This window comes from Callospermophilus lateralis, chromosome 1 (genome assembly GCF_048772815.1).
Source record: "Callospermophilus lateralis isolate mCalLat2 chromosome 1, mCalLat2.hap1, whole genome shotgun sequence".
Classification (NCBI taxonomy): domain Eukaryota; kingdom Metazoa; phylum Chordata; class Mammalia; order Rodentia; family Sciuridae; genus Callospermophilus; species Callospermophilus lateralis.
Genome location: NC_135305.1, coordinates 181,947,115 through 181,963,978, shown reverse-complemented (window position 1 = coordinate 181,963,978; position 16,864 = coordinate 181,947,115). Strand labels below are relative to the sequence as shown.

General features: G+C 46.9%; 1 protein-coding gene across 1 annotated transcript in view; it reads right to left on the bottom strand.

The window, feature by feature from the left end:
- The window catches only part of Galnt15 (polypeptide N-acetylgalactosaminyltransferase 15), a 40,081-nt gene extending 23,605 nt beyond the window's left edge, over positions 1-16,476 (bottom strand). The window contains exons 1-2 of the mRNA XM_076842069.1: positions 15,864-16,476; positions 2,575-2,741 (exon numbers count right to left, since the gene is read on the bottom strand). Coding sequence (XP_076698184.1) covers positions 2,575-2,741; positions 15,864-16,408 — 712 coding nt within the window. The 5' untranslated portion in view covers positions 16,409-16,476. The remainder of the gene's footprint in view (positions 1-2,574; positions 2,742-15,863) is intronic.
- Positions 16,477-16,864: the final 388 nt, after the last annotated feature.

Below are 16,864 nucleotides of genomic sequence, written 5' to 3'. Positions count from 1 at the left end.
TTATAAGGTGGTTGTTGCTAAGATGTAAGAGGCTTCCTTAGTTTGGAAGGGGTCACAATTCTATCCACCAAAAGCCGAGGCTTGGTGTGCAAAACCAGGAGAGGAGAGAACTTGCTATTGTTCTCTCATCCTCTAAAACATCCATTGAAACAAGCACATGTCCATGAATCCTGTCTCCAGCTCTGCTCCCAGGGACCCAATCTAAGATAATGGTCAAGGCAGGTAAATACAAGGCTCATTGAATCAGCATCTGAGAGGTCACTGGGGTGCTAGCTGAGATAGTCTCACTGTAGGGATACTGTGGTAGAACAGAATGGGAACTTTAGCAGTTTAAGAGCTGACAGGCTGTGGCTTTGCACTCTGACACACAGCAGCTCTGCTTACAGACATTTAACCATGGAGGCTTGCAGTGGCTAACAGGTACCTTACAGATAGAGAAAACAAAGCAACAGGACAGAACAATCCCCCTTTAGGCTTAGTGCAATAAAGGTCCCTAAGCTATAAGAGTCTCCAGACTGTTGACAAACTTGTATCGTATAAGGAATGTAGAACGCACTTCCAGTAGAATTGCACCAATGCCCTTGCCTTGATGTACCCCAAACTTCCCTTCTTAGTCTTATTTAGGAGAGAATCTATCGAGAGCTCCAGAATAGATTAAGGAAGACTGAGGAGGCAATTTGAAATTCTCAGAGTCTTCGAGGCAGGTGAGAAGATCACCTGGGGTAAAGCGCTCAGAGGGAGCTGGTAAAACCTGACCTGTTCCTCTCAGAGAATAGCAATGAAGTCCATTTGCAGGAGGTCTGTCATGGGCTGGGCATCCCATGCACTTTCTGGTTTAATGATTCAATGTGGAAATTATTATCCCTGATGAATAATCTGAAGCTTGTCTAGCTGACTCTACTGCCTGGCTGTGACTATAATTTGGGGTGACTCCAGGCAGCCTGCAGCAGCTTTGTGTCCTGGTTCTCCTCAGGTGTAAAGCAGGGTTGGTGAATTCAGGGTGGCTATAAGGATTAGATGAGAACAGTGAGTGTGGTGGCTATGGTCTGCACTCTGGATCTCAGCAGGCACACAGGTCACAGGGGAGCAAGCTGCGGGTGAAGGGAGCCAGTGCCACCCCTGGTTGCGGGAAAAGCCTTGCTCCTCAGTGTTGGCAAGGAACATGGGGCCACTGAACAGAGAGCCAGCCTAGTGGTGAGGGGCAGAGAAGAGTTGGTGAGCAGGTAGCAAACCTTAATGGCTGAGCATGGGATCCAGATGCCTTCTAGGGGTACTGGTCAGCACCGCAGATGTTGGAAGCAGCCACTTCCCAAACACCAGCTCCTCTACTTCCCACCCTCCTGGAGGACCCAGCCCAGATGAGGGTTGGAAGACCCTCCGAGCACTTTGACCAGCAGGTCCAGCCCAGTACCTGCTTATCAGTCCTGCCCAACACCCAGCCAGATATAGCTCAGGAACCCATGCACTCCCAAAACCTCTGGCTAGTTTGACTTTCTGCCATGGTCAGGTTGGAAAAAATCCTGCCACAAGGACCTTAGAAAGAAGAGGCCCTCGTCATTCTTTCCTGTCCTCTATCACTGCCTTTAGAAACATGCTTTTCAGGGCTGGGAATGTGGCTCAGTGGCAGAATTTCTGTCTGGCATGTACAAGATCCCAGGTTTGATCCCCAACACCAGATAAAACAAAACAACCATGTTTTTTAAACCTCAGAAAATGCTTAGCTTCCCTTCAATAGCCTCATCTTTCTACAAAGCTGGATGGGGCCTGTTGAGGTCATTTAAGTAATTCAGAAATGTAGGAACCAAAAACCAAAGCAGCAGTTCTCAAAGAGTGGTCCATGGACCAACAGCATCAGTATCACCGACTAAAAGTAGGATTTCCTAGGCCCAAGCTCAGACCCAGAAACTCTGGCCCTGTCAGGCCTGCCAGGTGACTCGGACGCAGCCTGAGTTGGAGAACTGCCAACCTCAAGGTCAGGTGGGGGCTTCTCTGTGTCTACCTTCTGTTCAGGCTATCTTCATTAGTGTTTCCTGTCATGAAGGGGAAGCATTTGAGCAGATTTTTTTTGGCAGGATCCAGCTCTGACCAGTTGTCTCCTCTGGCCCCAACCTCCTTGTCTGGACAGTAGGTAAATTGGTCTCAACAAAGTGAGTTGTAAAGCTCTTTACCTAAGTTCTAGGTTACAGTGAGCCCTCAAAAATAGGTCACCCTCTTGTGACTCTCCAGCATTTTTTGGACTGTGTTGAGGCTGGGGCCTGAGAGAGAGAGACTGCAGTTGGATCAGACTGTAGTGACCCTCCCCAGGACCCTTCCAGAACTTTCCACTTCCTTGGCTTCTTCCCCTTTTCTGTCTGGTTTCCCCCACTTTCTTACTGGTTTTCCCTAGGGGCTCATTATTAATAAGTTCCTTGCACATGAATTCTCACCTGGAGCTCTGCATCTGGGGAACTTGCCTAAAATGGTTTCCAAACCCCATTCTTTTGCAGGTTTTTTTTTTTTTAATAGTTTAAGACTCATAAGAAGTTGCAGGGGTCCAGGCCCACCCCAGCGAGCCTGGAGGAAACCCATAGCTACCTTGTTGACTGAGGTCATCCACGAGAATGACCTCTTTCAGGAAAGCCCTTGGTGCTGTGTCAAGGATGCTGTGCACGGTCCTCAGGAGGGTGGACCAGGCTTCATCATGGAAACAGAGGATGACACTGGCCGTGGGCAGGCTCTCCTCAGGGCGTTGCTGCAGACACCTGCAGGGAAGAGCCAGGGAGATGTCAGGAAAAGGCTGCCCTCATCCTTGAGCTCACTCTGTGGACCTGCCCTTGTCACATGGCTCCACCCAATCCAAGTTCTCCTTGGATTTTCTTAAAATTTCTATGGAAAGAGACTCCAATATACCTATAGTGGTGCCATCTACTAGCTCCCAGCCCTCAGATCCCAAGAGCTCCTTTTACTATATTTAATCCACACCCCTCTCATTGTACTTGAGGGGTATTGTCACCATTCTCGGCAGATGACTGTCCTCATCTGTACTACAGGAATGAATGACATTACCAACCTCAGAGAACTGTCCCAAGGCTAAGTAGGATGATGTGCATTATGGTGTCCTGTGAACACTAATTGGCATTCATTCAAGGACAGAAACACTATTTTCTTCTTCTTTTTTTAAATTCCACTACCTAGCACAACAGCTAGGACATAATAAACGTTACCTCATTATTGTTATTATTGAAGAGGGGACAAAGTTAACATTTGTGGATTGACTACATGTGACACACTATTTGGTCCTTTACACGTATTACTACATTCCCCCCCACTGCCTAATAAGTCTGTGGGTTATGCTATCTCATATTCATTTTATAGGTGAGACTCAGAGAGGAGACAAGAATCCTTAAGTTCACATCATTGGCAAGTGGTAGAGCAGGATAGTCTATTTTCAGAGCTCTTATGTGCTTTTTGTTTTCCTGATGGGTGGTGGGTACCCAGGGTGCACACTGCTGCCCATCTAGGGGCTGTCTGAGCTTCCTTCTCTTCTGTGCAGAAGAGTAGGCTGCTTGCCACTTGCTTTCTGTCTGTGGAGAATCTGAGTGGGCCCAACATGAAATGAGCTGTAATAACAACCCGATATCTGGAGCTCACATTTATTCACAAAAGGTGCCTTCCTAAAATGTGTTTCTGAAGTGCTTCTTTCTGGGTCATAACTGCTAAAAACTATGTCCTTCCTCACAAGATACTGGAATCTGGGCTACCTCAAGACCCTAAACCTTCAATACCTAAAGGCCTCTGTGGAGGCAGAACTATGGGCAAGCATGGCAACCAGACTGAGGCTGGTCCTGCCTGAGGGACATGCATCTGAAACAGGGTTCATTGTGCTGCTTATCTGCTGAGCATTCCTGGTACCAACCACAATAGGGCTGAAAACTCTCAACACACAGACGACTCTCCAAACAAAGTCCTGCCTGCAGACAGGGGTCAATTGGTTCTAGGTAAGTGCATTCAGGTAACAGAAAATGGAATTCCTACATGATTAAAAAAACATACATACATCTCATATGCTAGCTAAGTGTTTTTGTTTGTTTATGAGTTTTTATGCTATTTCTTTCCATAAATGTTTTGAAGCTTTTTAAGGGCTAAGGTATTTCTAGAACAAATTTGAAATTGGCTTCTGAGATTTTTGTAGCCAAAGTGAAATGGGAGAGTGTGCCACAGCAGAATCCTCACACAGAGAAGTCACATTCTGTTTTTAGGGAAGCAACACTCTTTCAAGTAATTTTTTTCTTTCAATTTATAACATCTGATTTTGAAATAGTGTAAGACTTACAAGAAGTTGCAAGAGTCATGCAGAATTCTCATGTTCCCTTCAACCAACGTGTCCAAATGATATCTTCCATAACCATTCAATTGATCAACTGTTCAATCGTTCAATACTATTAACTCAAATATGGAATATTTAGATTTTATCAAATTTTAAAAATATTTTTTATTAGTGCATTATCATTATACATAATATTGGGGTTTATTGTGACACGATCATACATGTGTGGAAAATAATTTGCTCCATTTCAGTCCCCAGTACTCTCCCCCACCCCCACCCCCATTCCTCTTAAAGGTGAAATTCACTGTGGTATATTCATATGTGAACATGGCATAATTTGGCCAATTTCATTCATTAAAGAAATTCCTATGTACTGTAGAAAGATTTCCCTAAATGGATGATGATGTCCTTAGAATCATCCTTAAAACAATGAACGTATTTATTTGAACTTTTATGGTCTGAGTTCAGGGCTGTTAAAACAACACGGCCAATGTGCACATGGCTTCCCTGTAAGTCTGAGAGCTCTGGTGCAGGCACAAGGCAGGCTTTGCTGAGCTCTCTCACCCCTCCATCCCCCTCTTCCACTCTCTCCCTCCTCACTTGCTACTCCTACTGGAGCTTTCCTTTCCTGATTCTGTGACTTCCAGAATTTCTACTCCCTCCTCACAGCTGCTCCATCCTGCTCACAAGCCCGTTCAGAGTGTCCTTTGTATCCTCTCCATTTCCTTGTCTGTGGGTATAGACAAATCTAAGGGTCCTAGGACCAGGGCTAGTGGCTAGGAAAAGACAGATTTCTTCAGTGAATTCAGTGGGTTTGGGAAAAAAAAAAAAAAAAAGAAAACCCTACATTGTTACTCAGGCATATTGCCGGAAGGTTGGCTGTGTTCTAAGATAGGAAAGGAGTTTGGGGACAGAGAGGCCTGGATTTGGAATCCCTGTGGGAGCCGTATAATGTAGGGCTGTCTTGCCCACCCACAGGTCTGACCCCTTTCTTCACCCTAACCCACAGAAGGTGAGACATGGAAAGCAGACATGTGTGTGTCCCTGTAGTAAAGTGGTTGAAAGATCTCCAACTTTGGAATCAGACCTATTTCAATTTGAATCTTCACTGTGCTGCTTCCTAAGTTTCCTTGGGTAATACACTCAATATTTATAAGCATACATTTCCTCATTTGAAAAATAAGGATAATAATATTTGCCCGTTAGGCCTGTTGTGAGAATCAAAGTCTAATAGTAAGCACTCAGTGACCATTTTATTGCCATCTGGGGAAAAGACAGGATGTAATTAGCACAAATACTGTATTTATGATCATCTTCATGAGCTGTGGCTATCTTTCATCAACTCTATGGCCTACTGATCTACTTTCACATCTGATTTTTCACACCTGCACACAATGAGAATGCCAACCATGGCCACTTAGAGCTTTTGTGAGGAGTAAGTCTGACCAAGTACCCAGCACCCAGCATGTGGCGCAGATCCCTCCAATGAAACAAATTCTCATTTAAACTCTAATTCTTTAAGATTACATTTCTTGCATATTCTCAAAGTTAAGAGATGAGAGTGTCCTGCTCTGCTGAATAGCTGGTGACCAGGGCACCTGACTTCTTCTCTTTGGCCTTCCGGAACATTCTCTAGAACTGCAGTCTCTCCTGACAATTCAGATTATGTCTCTGGAGTTTTGCAACTTACCACCTGTGCAAATGATCCTGGGTAAGTTAGTTGGCTCTTGGCACCTTGGTTTCCTCAGAATAGAAACAATAGCACCCACTGGCTAGGGCCTCTGTGAAGATCAACTGACCCTCATAAAACATTGGGGAAAGTCCTGAATGTCTGCTGCCATTATTAACAAATACACCGTTACTATAAAAGGTACCTCTAAGGCTCTTGCAGCCTTGAGATGCATTGTTCTTGATTCTATGGGCTCCCTTTGCAGGAGATGGAAAATCAGGGAAGCAGGCATTCCAAAGAGAATTTCATAGACTCCTCTTGGTCCTGAATTATTTGGGTTTCATGAACAGATGCTAAGTGTGTTTTCACAGTGACAGAAGAGATGACAGGCTGATGGATGGGCAGAGAGCTGAGCAGGGCAAACTGACAGGCTGCTAAGGGTTTTTCAGGGCCTGGTGGACCCTTGAGGGGGATATGTCCCCATGCCAGAGAGGAAGGTCTCCTGGCAGTAGCTCAAAGAGGATCCTTTCCCCTCTTCCAGGGGAAGAAACTCACACAGCCTTTAGGACCCCACACAAACTGCTGTGAGCCATCTTTCCAGGCAACTGCAGAACTGCTGGGAAACCAGAGCTGAAAATAACCATGGAAATAGTCTGATATTTCAGGGGTGGACCAGCACCTGCTCTGCGTGAGCCCCCCGCTGCTGGTGTCAGAGACCCTAATGACAGAACTCAATATTATAAACAGAAGGGTGCAAGGCCTTGTGTGTCAGGGCCTTTTAAGGAATTTTAAGGGGACCCATGATTGATTATCTTGTTTCTGGTGGCAGAGAGACCTGTGAATGGTATAAGCTGGATACCAGACGAAGGAAGGGATAGCAAAGACACGTGCCATTTGAACAGATTTACAGGCTCTGGGATGGTCTTCACCTGTCTGAGGGCAGCACAGAGCCACCTGGGGATGGGAAAAATGGATGAGTCCTCTCTATACTCATAGGCACAAGTGGCAGCGAAGTGGAGAAATTGAGTGTGACGTAGATCCCCTGAGAGCAGCCAAACTCCGCCCACCTTGCTCCAAAACTATTAGTTTAGGGCATCTTAGGAGGAGACTGGAGTGAAATGGACAGGAGACCAGGATTGGTCATTGGGTTCAAATGCTGAGCCTGTCCTTATGTGACTTAGGCTACTGATAAAAACCGAAAAACCATCCTTCCTTTCGAGAACTTTCAGATCCTCAGACCTATTTTCATCTTCAGTAATCAATTCTCATTTCTTGCCAACCCTTTGACTCCATTAAGTCCTTTCTGAGCATGCTTAACCTCAGCTTCCCCGTCTGTGAAAGGGGGCTGCTGAGAGGATCAAATGAGTTAATGTGTATGAAGTACTTAGCTCGGTGCCTTGATCATAGTAAGAGCTCAACAAATGTTAATAATTACTTCTTGCAAGCCTCTCATGTGGCTGTATACCTCTCTAAGCCTCAAATTGTTCATCTATAAAATAAGGATAATAAAGGAGTTACTTTAGAGGACTGTGTAAAGATTAGATAAGCAAAGGTTTAGGTTGTGTGCTTTGTTCGCAGCAAGCTTTCAATAACTGAAAGCTGTAACTGTCATTGTGTGCTGATTAACATGTCTCTGAGGTTGTCCTTCAGCATGTCTCTGCAGTTTGGGGACAATGGAGGACCTGGTCAGGTGCTTTGGGAATAACAGTAGAATTTCCCCAGGCACTATCTCACTTAATCACATCCCCACCATTGGATCTGTTGCCTTGCTTGATCCCAGCAGGTGCCACACTGAGATCACCTTGGAATGGTGCCTCTTGGAGTTGTGCAACATGGCAGCACATCCAAAGATCACAGGCGATGGAGGCCACAGGAGTGATTGAAGCTCCTGTTCCCTGCTGGACCTACAGTAATCTCTGTAGAGCCCTGGCCTGACAGTGAAATGATCCTTATCATTCAGACAGCCATTGGGAACAAAAGCCTCCAAGCTCCTTCCTCACCCAGGTGACTTTGGAGGTTTCCATTTAATTTTGTTAAACTGAAGGGTAATTTCCCTTGAAGTAAGAAGTCCTGTGAGAGTGAGCATCCACTCACCCCGTAGCTGATGGAAAATGCTGGAAGCATGGTAAGAAAAGATCCAGGTAGGGAGTCCCTATTCTATGTTTGGCAATCCTAGAGCAAGAAGGTATAAGGAGGTAGGTGGGAATATGAGAGGCAGATAGTAAGACAAATGTGAGGCTGCAGAAGGCAGGCAGCAGCCATGCTTCTCAATATTAACGTGTACCCGAATGGCTCCGGATGGAGCTGGTTAAGTGCAGATTTACAGTGGGCCGGGTTGGGGGTGCCTGCAGAACTGCCCTTCTAGTAAGTTCTCAGCTGAGGCAGATGAAGTTGGTCCCTGGACCACTGCTCAAGTAGAGGGCAGTAGTGTTCAGTGGCAAGACAGTAGTAGGTAAGTTGACAGAGAGCAGGATGCTGGAGCAGGGGCCTAGCACCTCCTGATGAAGGACGTCAAGAGGGCCAAGCCCCTCAAAGTAGTATGGACCATGTGTCTCTCACCTGTCTCCTTCCTCTGGTCTGGCCTGGATAGTTCCCTGTTCCTTCCTTACTCCCCATATTGTGGTAGGACAGAACAGCAACTTTAGCAGTTTAGTATCTGTCAGGCTGTGGCTTTTCATGCTGACACACAGCAGCTCTGCTCATTGACATTTAACCATAGAGGCTTGCAGTGGCTAACAGGTACCTATAAAAGATAACTGCAGTAGCAGACGCAGGAAAAAAGTAGATTGACAGAACAATCCCCCTTAGGCTCAGTGCAGTAGAAGTCCCTAAGCTGTATGAGCTAAGAGTCCCTAGGCTGTTGACAAGCTTGCAACCATATAAGGAATGTAGAATGCACCCCCCAATAGAATTGCACCAGCCCCCTTGCCTTGAGGTACCCCAAACTTGCTTATATATAAAAATAAAAGCCCTGCTGTGCTCAGGACTCAGATTTTGGAATTATCCTCTGGGCCATGGTGCCACCAATAAAGTGTTGCTTCCATATCTTGGTGTTCTGACCCTTGTTTCCCCCTAAAATGTCAACATGCATAACCCCATTGTCTCCAGTAACTTGAGTATCTCAGTTTCTTTTCACCTTTGAGGACTTCAATTGGTGGTTCTCAGGCCCAGTTGCACCTTGGAATCACTTAGAGTCCCAGAGAATCCTATTTAATTGAGTTGGAGCTGGCATGATGATTTGTAAAGCTCTCCAGTGGATCCTAATGTGCCACCACACTGTGAACCATTAGCCTTATCAGAGCTTCTCAAACTTTAACATGAATATAAATCACCTAGGGATCATGTTAAAATAGACATTTTCACCCAAGAGGTCTGAATGGGGCCTTAGTGTCTGCATTTCTGGTGCTGCTGGTCTGAGGACCACGCTTGGAGAGACACGTCGTAAATAAAATCAATTTTCTCCCACAGGAATTTAAAAAGACAAGGTGCAGTCTGACCTCCTCTAACGTGACCCCCAAGGCCAGCTGGGTTTGTCCAGAAGCACATAACAAAACCCTCCCACAATGGCTACCCTGAGTGCCCTGACCATAGGGGTTATACTCAGCCCTGTGCACACCACAATCCCATTGAGGGGTGACGGATCCAGAGGAGGGGTGCCCCATCATGTCCACACTAGCCCTAAGGGCTAAAAGCTTGATGCTGGTAGGTTACCTTTATGGTGTGGCCAGCCAGTCCCCAGAAGCATGGCTTGTGCTGACCATGTTGGGTGTTTTTCCTCTTTTTAGCAGGAGGTAGGGGTGGCAGGTGGGGAGGGCTGAGCTGAGGTCCAGCCCTGATGCCAGCCCCAGCCCATTCCTGTTCTCACTCTTCCTTCCCTGCCTCTCAGGTTGACTGATGTCCTGTCCGTTGACTCCTCTCTCATTTGCAGGCCAGGCTGTTAGAGTCAACAGAGGGGCGAGGAGTCACCCCAAGTGACTCACAGCCTGGAGGGAGAGAGCCTTGGCAGTGAACTGAATGGACCTGGTGAATTGCAACACTGCTTACTGCTAGACAACAAAGCTGCTGCCAGAATGATTCTCTGGCCCCTGCCCTGGCCCAGCATGGCCTCTCAGGCAGGAGGGAGGAGAAAGGGAAGAGAGAGCCCTTGCCCTCCACCGACTGGTGCTTCACAATCCTGGGTCTCAACCCAGGTTGCACATCAGAACCACCTGGGAGGTTTAAAATGCTGCATGCCCAGCTCTCACCCTGGACTAACTAAATAAGAATCCCTAAAGTAGGGTCTGAGTATCAGGACTTTTTAAGACTCTCCAGATAATTCCAGTGTGCCTCTAAGTTTGTGATGATTTAGCAACCCCCAGGGACAGAAAATAACTGCTTAGAGAAAGAACGGTGATGAGTCCACAGCTCAACCTTTTCTCTGTCTCTCCAAATTACTTCCCCAGCCTTTACTGAAGAATATAAAGGGAACCTTCTGCTTGAACTTTAATACTGGAGGAAGGGGGATCAACACATGTTTTATCATTTTTCTCTGCAATCCCATGCAAGGCCATCATTATCATTCCATTTTACAGTTGAAGAGACTGAGCCTCAGAGAGGCTGAGTGACATGTACAAGGTCAAACAGTAAGAGGCAGGACCAGGATTCAACTCCAGGGTCACTTTTCTATGAGAGTTTGAATTAGTCACACTTGTGGGTCCATAAAACATGGGCTAAATCCAAGTTTAATGCAAGTTATAAGTTGGTGCAAACAGAATAAAACTGACTGCAATTAAGCTGATATTTATATTTCATGAAAATCTCCCAGGATCATGAGGAACACTATATTCCTCTCTGCCTCTCTTCTTTATTTCCTGATTCCAGTACCACCTGTCTGGAGGAACCTTCCTGAACTTAACTACCTCTCCACTCACTTTCAATACCAGTAGTTCCCTGATCTGTCTAGCATCCATCTTTAAAAATTCAGATTACTGGTATCTGACTCAGAACTATGGAAAGCCAGTAGGGGCTGAAAGGCTATGTTTTTAATATGCATCCAGAAGAATCAGTGGTGTAGCCCATTGCTGTTATAAAGTGTTGTCTGTGGAGCTTAGCCTCTTGGGCTGCTGCCCTGACCTATGGAATCAGACTCTGCTTTTTCACAAGCTGCCCAGGTAATTGGCAGACCTGCTAAAGTTTGAGAAGCCCTACTCTGTGCCTCAGAGCAGTGGTTCTCAAAGTAATATCAGATCAGCAGAAGTAGGATCTGGGAGCTTGTAAAAATGCCAATGCTTGAGCCCCAACATAGACCTACTGAATGCGAAGCGGGCAGGGTGGAGGCCAGGAATCTGTATATTAACAAGTCCTCTGGATGCTTGAATGTGCACTCAAGTTGGAGAGCTGCTTCCCTGGATGTTGAGGTATGAAACACTTGCTCATGCGGAGCCTCTTGGATCCTAGGAATCCATTGTCCTACATGGGATCCAGGATGATCAAAGGACAACTTTGAAAACAACCAGTGCTGCATAAGGCTAAGTGGCTAGACTTGTTCCTCCCCAACCCCTTGTTGACAGCAGCTTAGCAGGGCTGAGATAATCCTATGCCTCAGTTTGCGACTCCATCCTCGGCCCTTCTCTTTAGTTCATCTGTGTTTTCTGATTCAGTTGTATGCCCTCCCTGAGCATCCCTGTGAGTATGGGCTGTCTTGTGAAGAAGTTAGAGTGGATTTACACCACCCTTATGGATACCATGCTATAAGTTTCACTTCTTCCTCTTGCAGAGGATTTTCAAGGTCTCCCTTCACTGTGAGCAAAAGCTGAGTCTGTGTCTAGCTGGGACTGAGTATTTCATGGGATACAGCTCCTCTGGTGCTCTGTGGTCAGACACAAGGTGTCTCAGGACCACCAAGGATGCTGGGCTAGCCTCTTCCTACATATCTCCTCAGGGACCTACCTACATTTCCCCCACTTCAAGATAGAAAAACTATAGAAATGTTTCCATCCCATGTGACTTGCACAATCCCTGGCCTGGGAAGTGGCAGAATTAGAAAGTCTAGCATGGTGGTTGAGTTTGACTTTGGTGTCAGTCACGCTTGTGAGATGACTTGGTCTCTCCACCTTTCAGTGCCTCAGTTTTTTCCTTCACTAAATGAAACCTACTTCATGGGTTTGCTATGCAGATTAATAAATGAAAACCTCTTGGCAGAGTCTCTAGTACATGGTAAGTGCTCAATAAATATTCACTATAATTTTACCTCTTGCCTGAGGCAGTCTTTGGATGGCTTTTATATTGATTTTTTTCTCTTTTTTTGGTCTTTGCATTATTGTTAACTTTCTTTGAGAGTCCTCTATTCAAACTGAACTCTAGGGGTACTCAGAGAGAAGGCCTGGGGCCCAGACAGGGGGCTGGACAAAGGCCAGGGCGGGTGTGGGGGTTCTTTGGAAAGAATTGAGGCCAGAGATGCTTGTCTGGATAAGGAGTTTGGATGGGCTTGCAAGAAGCTCTGGGGCAGGCACCGAATACACTGCGCAGGAGGCAGCGACCTGTTCTCTCTCCCAGCCCTGGTGGGAAAGCCGGAAAAGCGGTGATGCAGGGTCCGCATACAGTAGACGCGTAATGCTTGGCTATTTCTTTCGTGTCTTGCATTTAGACCCGGTTTTAAGAGTCTAGAAGAGCGGTGGGAGGAGGAGAGCGCAGGAGGGAGGGTGGGCGTTGTTGCCTAGCTTCGCAGGAATGTCCTATCAATGAGTGTCGCGGTGTGACCTGCGGAATGGAAATAGAGGAGTCTGGGGGCGAGACCTGTCTGCACATAGCGGTGGACGCCAGCAGAGGGCGATGCACACCTCCACACAGAGTGGTGGCTGTGGGAGGCCTGGCAAGCTGGGGTGGAGAGACCAACTGTCTTGCTTAGCCTGGAATTGAGGGGTTTCCCCACTGCCAGGGATTTTTCAATGCTCATATGGGGACAGTCCCAGGCAAACTAAAACCAGTGGGTTACTCTGGCTGAAAGAAGTAGCCTCCAAAGTGGTGCACACACATATGCACACATATACATGCTCACCCCAAACACACCTGGCACAAAATGTACCCACTTGTACCACATGCTTACACACCTACCTATCCCACACTCATGTGCATCACAGGCATAACATGTAGCATTGTTGATCTTTTTCTGGGGGGGGGAGGGGTACCAGGGATCGAACTCAGGGACACTCAACCACTGAGCCACATTCCCAGCCCCATTTTGTATTTCATTTAGAGACAGTGTCTCACTGAGTTGCTAGGGCCTCACTTAGTTGCTGAGGTTGGCTTTGAATTTGCAATCCTCCTGCCTCAGCCTCCCGGGCCGCTGGGATTACAGGCATGCACCACCGTGCTGGCTTGCACAGCTCTTTTATAACACATGTGCAACACTCTCACACAATACAAATGTGCAACGCAGTCAAAACAAATACATTTGCACACATGTACCATATTCACATGCAAAACATTACATTACAATGTGTGCATATGCACACAGGCACAATACATATGCTCATTACACCAAATGCATAACATGCACAATATACACACACATTACATCCATGCAAAATATGCATACCTGTGCACAGTGCTCAAGCCACAAAATTCACCCACTGTGTACCATGTACATACAGTACATTCATTTTCTTCAGGATGCATGAGTAATACATATACAAAGTTGCACAAATACATATTTGTGCAAGTTTGTGTGTGTGTTACTCATGCATACCATCTCCCTGGGCACAAATCTGCATGTTATGCACACTTCCCAACTTGCCTCCTGGAGTTGGGGCAGGCTAAGCTGCAGTCAGTACAGTAGTCTAGCTCCGGTTGCACTCACAAAATGCATTTATAACGTGTAACACATGCAATATACACACTCACCCAGTACACACACAAGCATGTCATACCCATGCAACATGGTCACAACATGATACGCCTGCACACATACATCATATGCAAGACGAGCACCACATCAAACACACATGGACACAGTGCATGTATGTTATTACTATGGACACAGCACATCCACAACATGCATGCACATATGACAGCACACCGCACAGCTCTAATAAGTGCACATCGTACCACATACATGATACACACCAAGCACACAGGAATCACACAATACACAATTCACATACACTACACACAACATACATGCATTTCTATGTAATATATACACAACACAATGTACATACAATATGCAGTACATCCACGAACACAAACACACACATGCATAGCATACATGCACACTCCTTTGGTAGCCAAAGTCTCTTGTTTGAGGTAATGTTTCTTATTTGCAAAATGAGGATATTCTTCCTGCTGTAGTCAATGGGAAAATGCATCAAAAAAATTGAAAACTGTTCCTTTATTCGGCAATCATTTCTTTACTGCATGCTGGGATATACAATACAAATTCAGTGCTAACCTTCACTGGGGCTCACAGCATGGCAGGGGAAGCAGGCATTGAACAAATAAATACATCAATGACCATTTAGCTTCAGTTGTACTAAGTACTAAACTCCAGGGTGCTGAGAGCACAAAACTGGAATGGGGTGGGAGTTTCCTGAAAAGTGCTTTATAAGCCAAGGCCTGTGGTCAGAGCAGCAGGGATGGGAAGACCCAGGTGAGGTGATGAGGCACCAGAGTACAAAATTTAAGGAGGTGCTCACACCCAGGTGCTGACCCTGCATTTGCATGCCCCTGAGCCTGAGTGGCAGAGCAGCAAGCCTGAGAGGGACCAATCAGGGATTGGAGGAGCATATGCACTGCTCCCAGCTGCTGCTCTACACATATCCTTTTGCTTCAAGGGGTTACAGGATATGTTTGCTTTCCAGGAAACCCTCTGAGCTCTGGGAAGAGCCATGACTTCTAGGGAAGGGCCTTTGATCACCCAAACGAACCAGCTGCATTGCTCCTGGAGGCTGGTAAGCAGTGCCCCACCCCCTTCCCCTTGGCCAGCCATGGTAAGGGAGGGCCAGAGGGTAAAGCATGAGCCTACCATCTCCCTGGGCACAGATCTGCATGTCATGCACACTTCTCAGCTTGCCTCCTGGGGCTGGGGCAGGCTAAGCTGCAGTCAGCACAGTAGTCTAGCTCCGGAGCACTGGAAGTAGTCCCTTGGTCTAGCACATTAAGGAGGGTGGCACAGAGTGGTGGTTTAGGCAGTCTGAAGCTTAAATGCCGGAATTCAAATTCCTGCTTTGGTATGTACTAGTTGTGTCTGTGGGAAAGCCACTTGGTCTCTCCATGCCTTATTTTTCATTCCTATAAAAGTAGCAGGATGCTAATACTAGCACCCAATCTCCAGAGTGGTAAGGGATTTCATAGAACTTCATGAGTTAGAACATGCAAAGCTCTTAAATTAAAACCAGGCACATGGCAAGAGCCACATAAATGTTAAAAAGCAATTGTTATTCTGATCCAAAATAAAAGCAAACACTAACAATAAGCTCATGTAAAAATGTATTGGAGTTGGAGTATTAGAACTGGACAGTGCATGGAGAACATCTGCTCTAACTTTCTTTGTGTGTTACACAGATAAAGCTGTGTGACCTGAGGATCTAAAGACAGGACAAGAGCCTAGGGCAGGGAAGAGAATGAACAAGCAAGAACTCCTCACTTTCTGTTCTCCCGGGATAGTGGCTCTCACCCGGTGGCCTTGTTAGATACAGATCACTGGAACCCCCCCCCGCCCCCCCACCCCCGTCTGAGATAGGATCTGAGAATCAGCATTTCTAACAAGTGCCTCATCAGCAAGGCTGATGCTGCCCCAGGGACCATATCTTGAGAAGCACTGCCCTAGCAACAGAGGAGGCTTAGCATCCTGCACTCTGCTGCCGCCTGATCCCGCCACGCCAGAGAAGGGAAAGAGAGGGCCTTACTTACAGCGGGTGCCGCACCTCGGGCAGGGCCCTGTGAAGGGGCAGGCGGGCACTGAGCGCCTCGTTGAGGCCATGTGAGTCCAGGCTGAGTGGGGTCATCTCCTTTTCTTCTGATACCTCCCCATCCTCCTCCTCGGCCCCCCAGTCCCTCTCTGAGGCTTCCTCATCTGGCCTCTTGCTCAGATGCTTGATGAGCCGGTAGCTGCCACCTCTCCTGCCCTGGCTCTGATTCCTTCTGGCCCTGGGTGAAGCCACAGCCACTAGCAGCTGATCTTCCCGCAGCGAGATAAAGGGCGGCAGGCCCTCCAGGAGGTCATACTCCTCACCTTCATCCTCAGCCTCCAGGACCCATTCCTGAGATTCCCCAAAGTCTAGGTGGTACCGGCTTCCAGGGGTGTGCTTGTTGGCCTGGGCTGTGACAGCCTGTTGCCCAGTGTGCAGGGGAGGATGCAACATGGCCACCATCATCAGGACGCATCCCAGCATCAGGAACAGCAGGAGGAACTGAAGTCTGCACGGTCCATGCCTGTACCGCTTCTTTAGGAGCATGTTGCTACAACTTGCCAGATGCAACAGGTCATGTTCAAGTTTGCTTTCTCATCCGGCTCCAGGTTCCTTCAAGCTTGCAGCAGGACCTGGTTGCTCATTCCACCTGGAAGTTTCTTTTGCCAGTCACTTAACCTGCTCCTTTTTTCCCATCTGACATTTGCCAACAGCATGTGTAAAACCTGCTTCCACTTATCAGAAAGTCCACAGGACCCCAGTTTCACCCCAGGTCCTCTGCGTGGCTTTCTTTAATTGCCTTCGGAGAGCCCATTCACAAGGACTTTAAACTGAATTGCTTGCTCCCCTTTTACCCTGTTTTTCTCCTTGGGGAAAAAAAAATGAATCCATTCTGCTCAGGTGTTTAGTCCCATGTGTTTCCTTCCCCCTTTGCATGAATGGTCAGGCTGCTATGAGATGTCTGGGGTGAGCTGGTGGGTTCTCAGTGCAGCAGAGCTGACA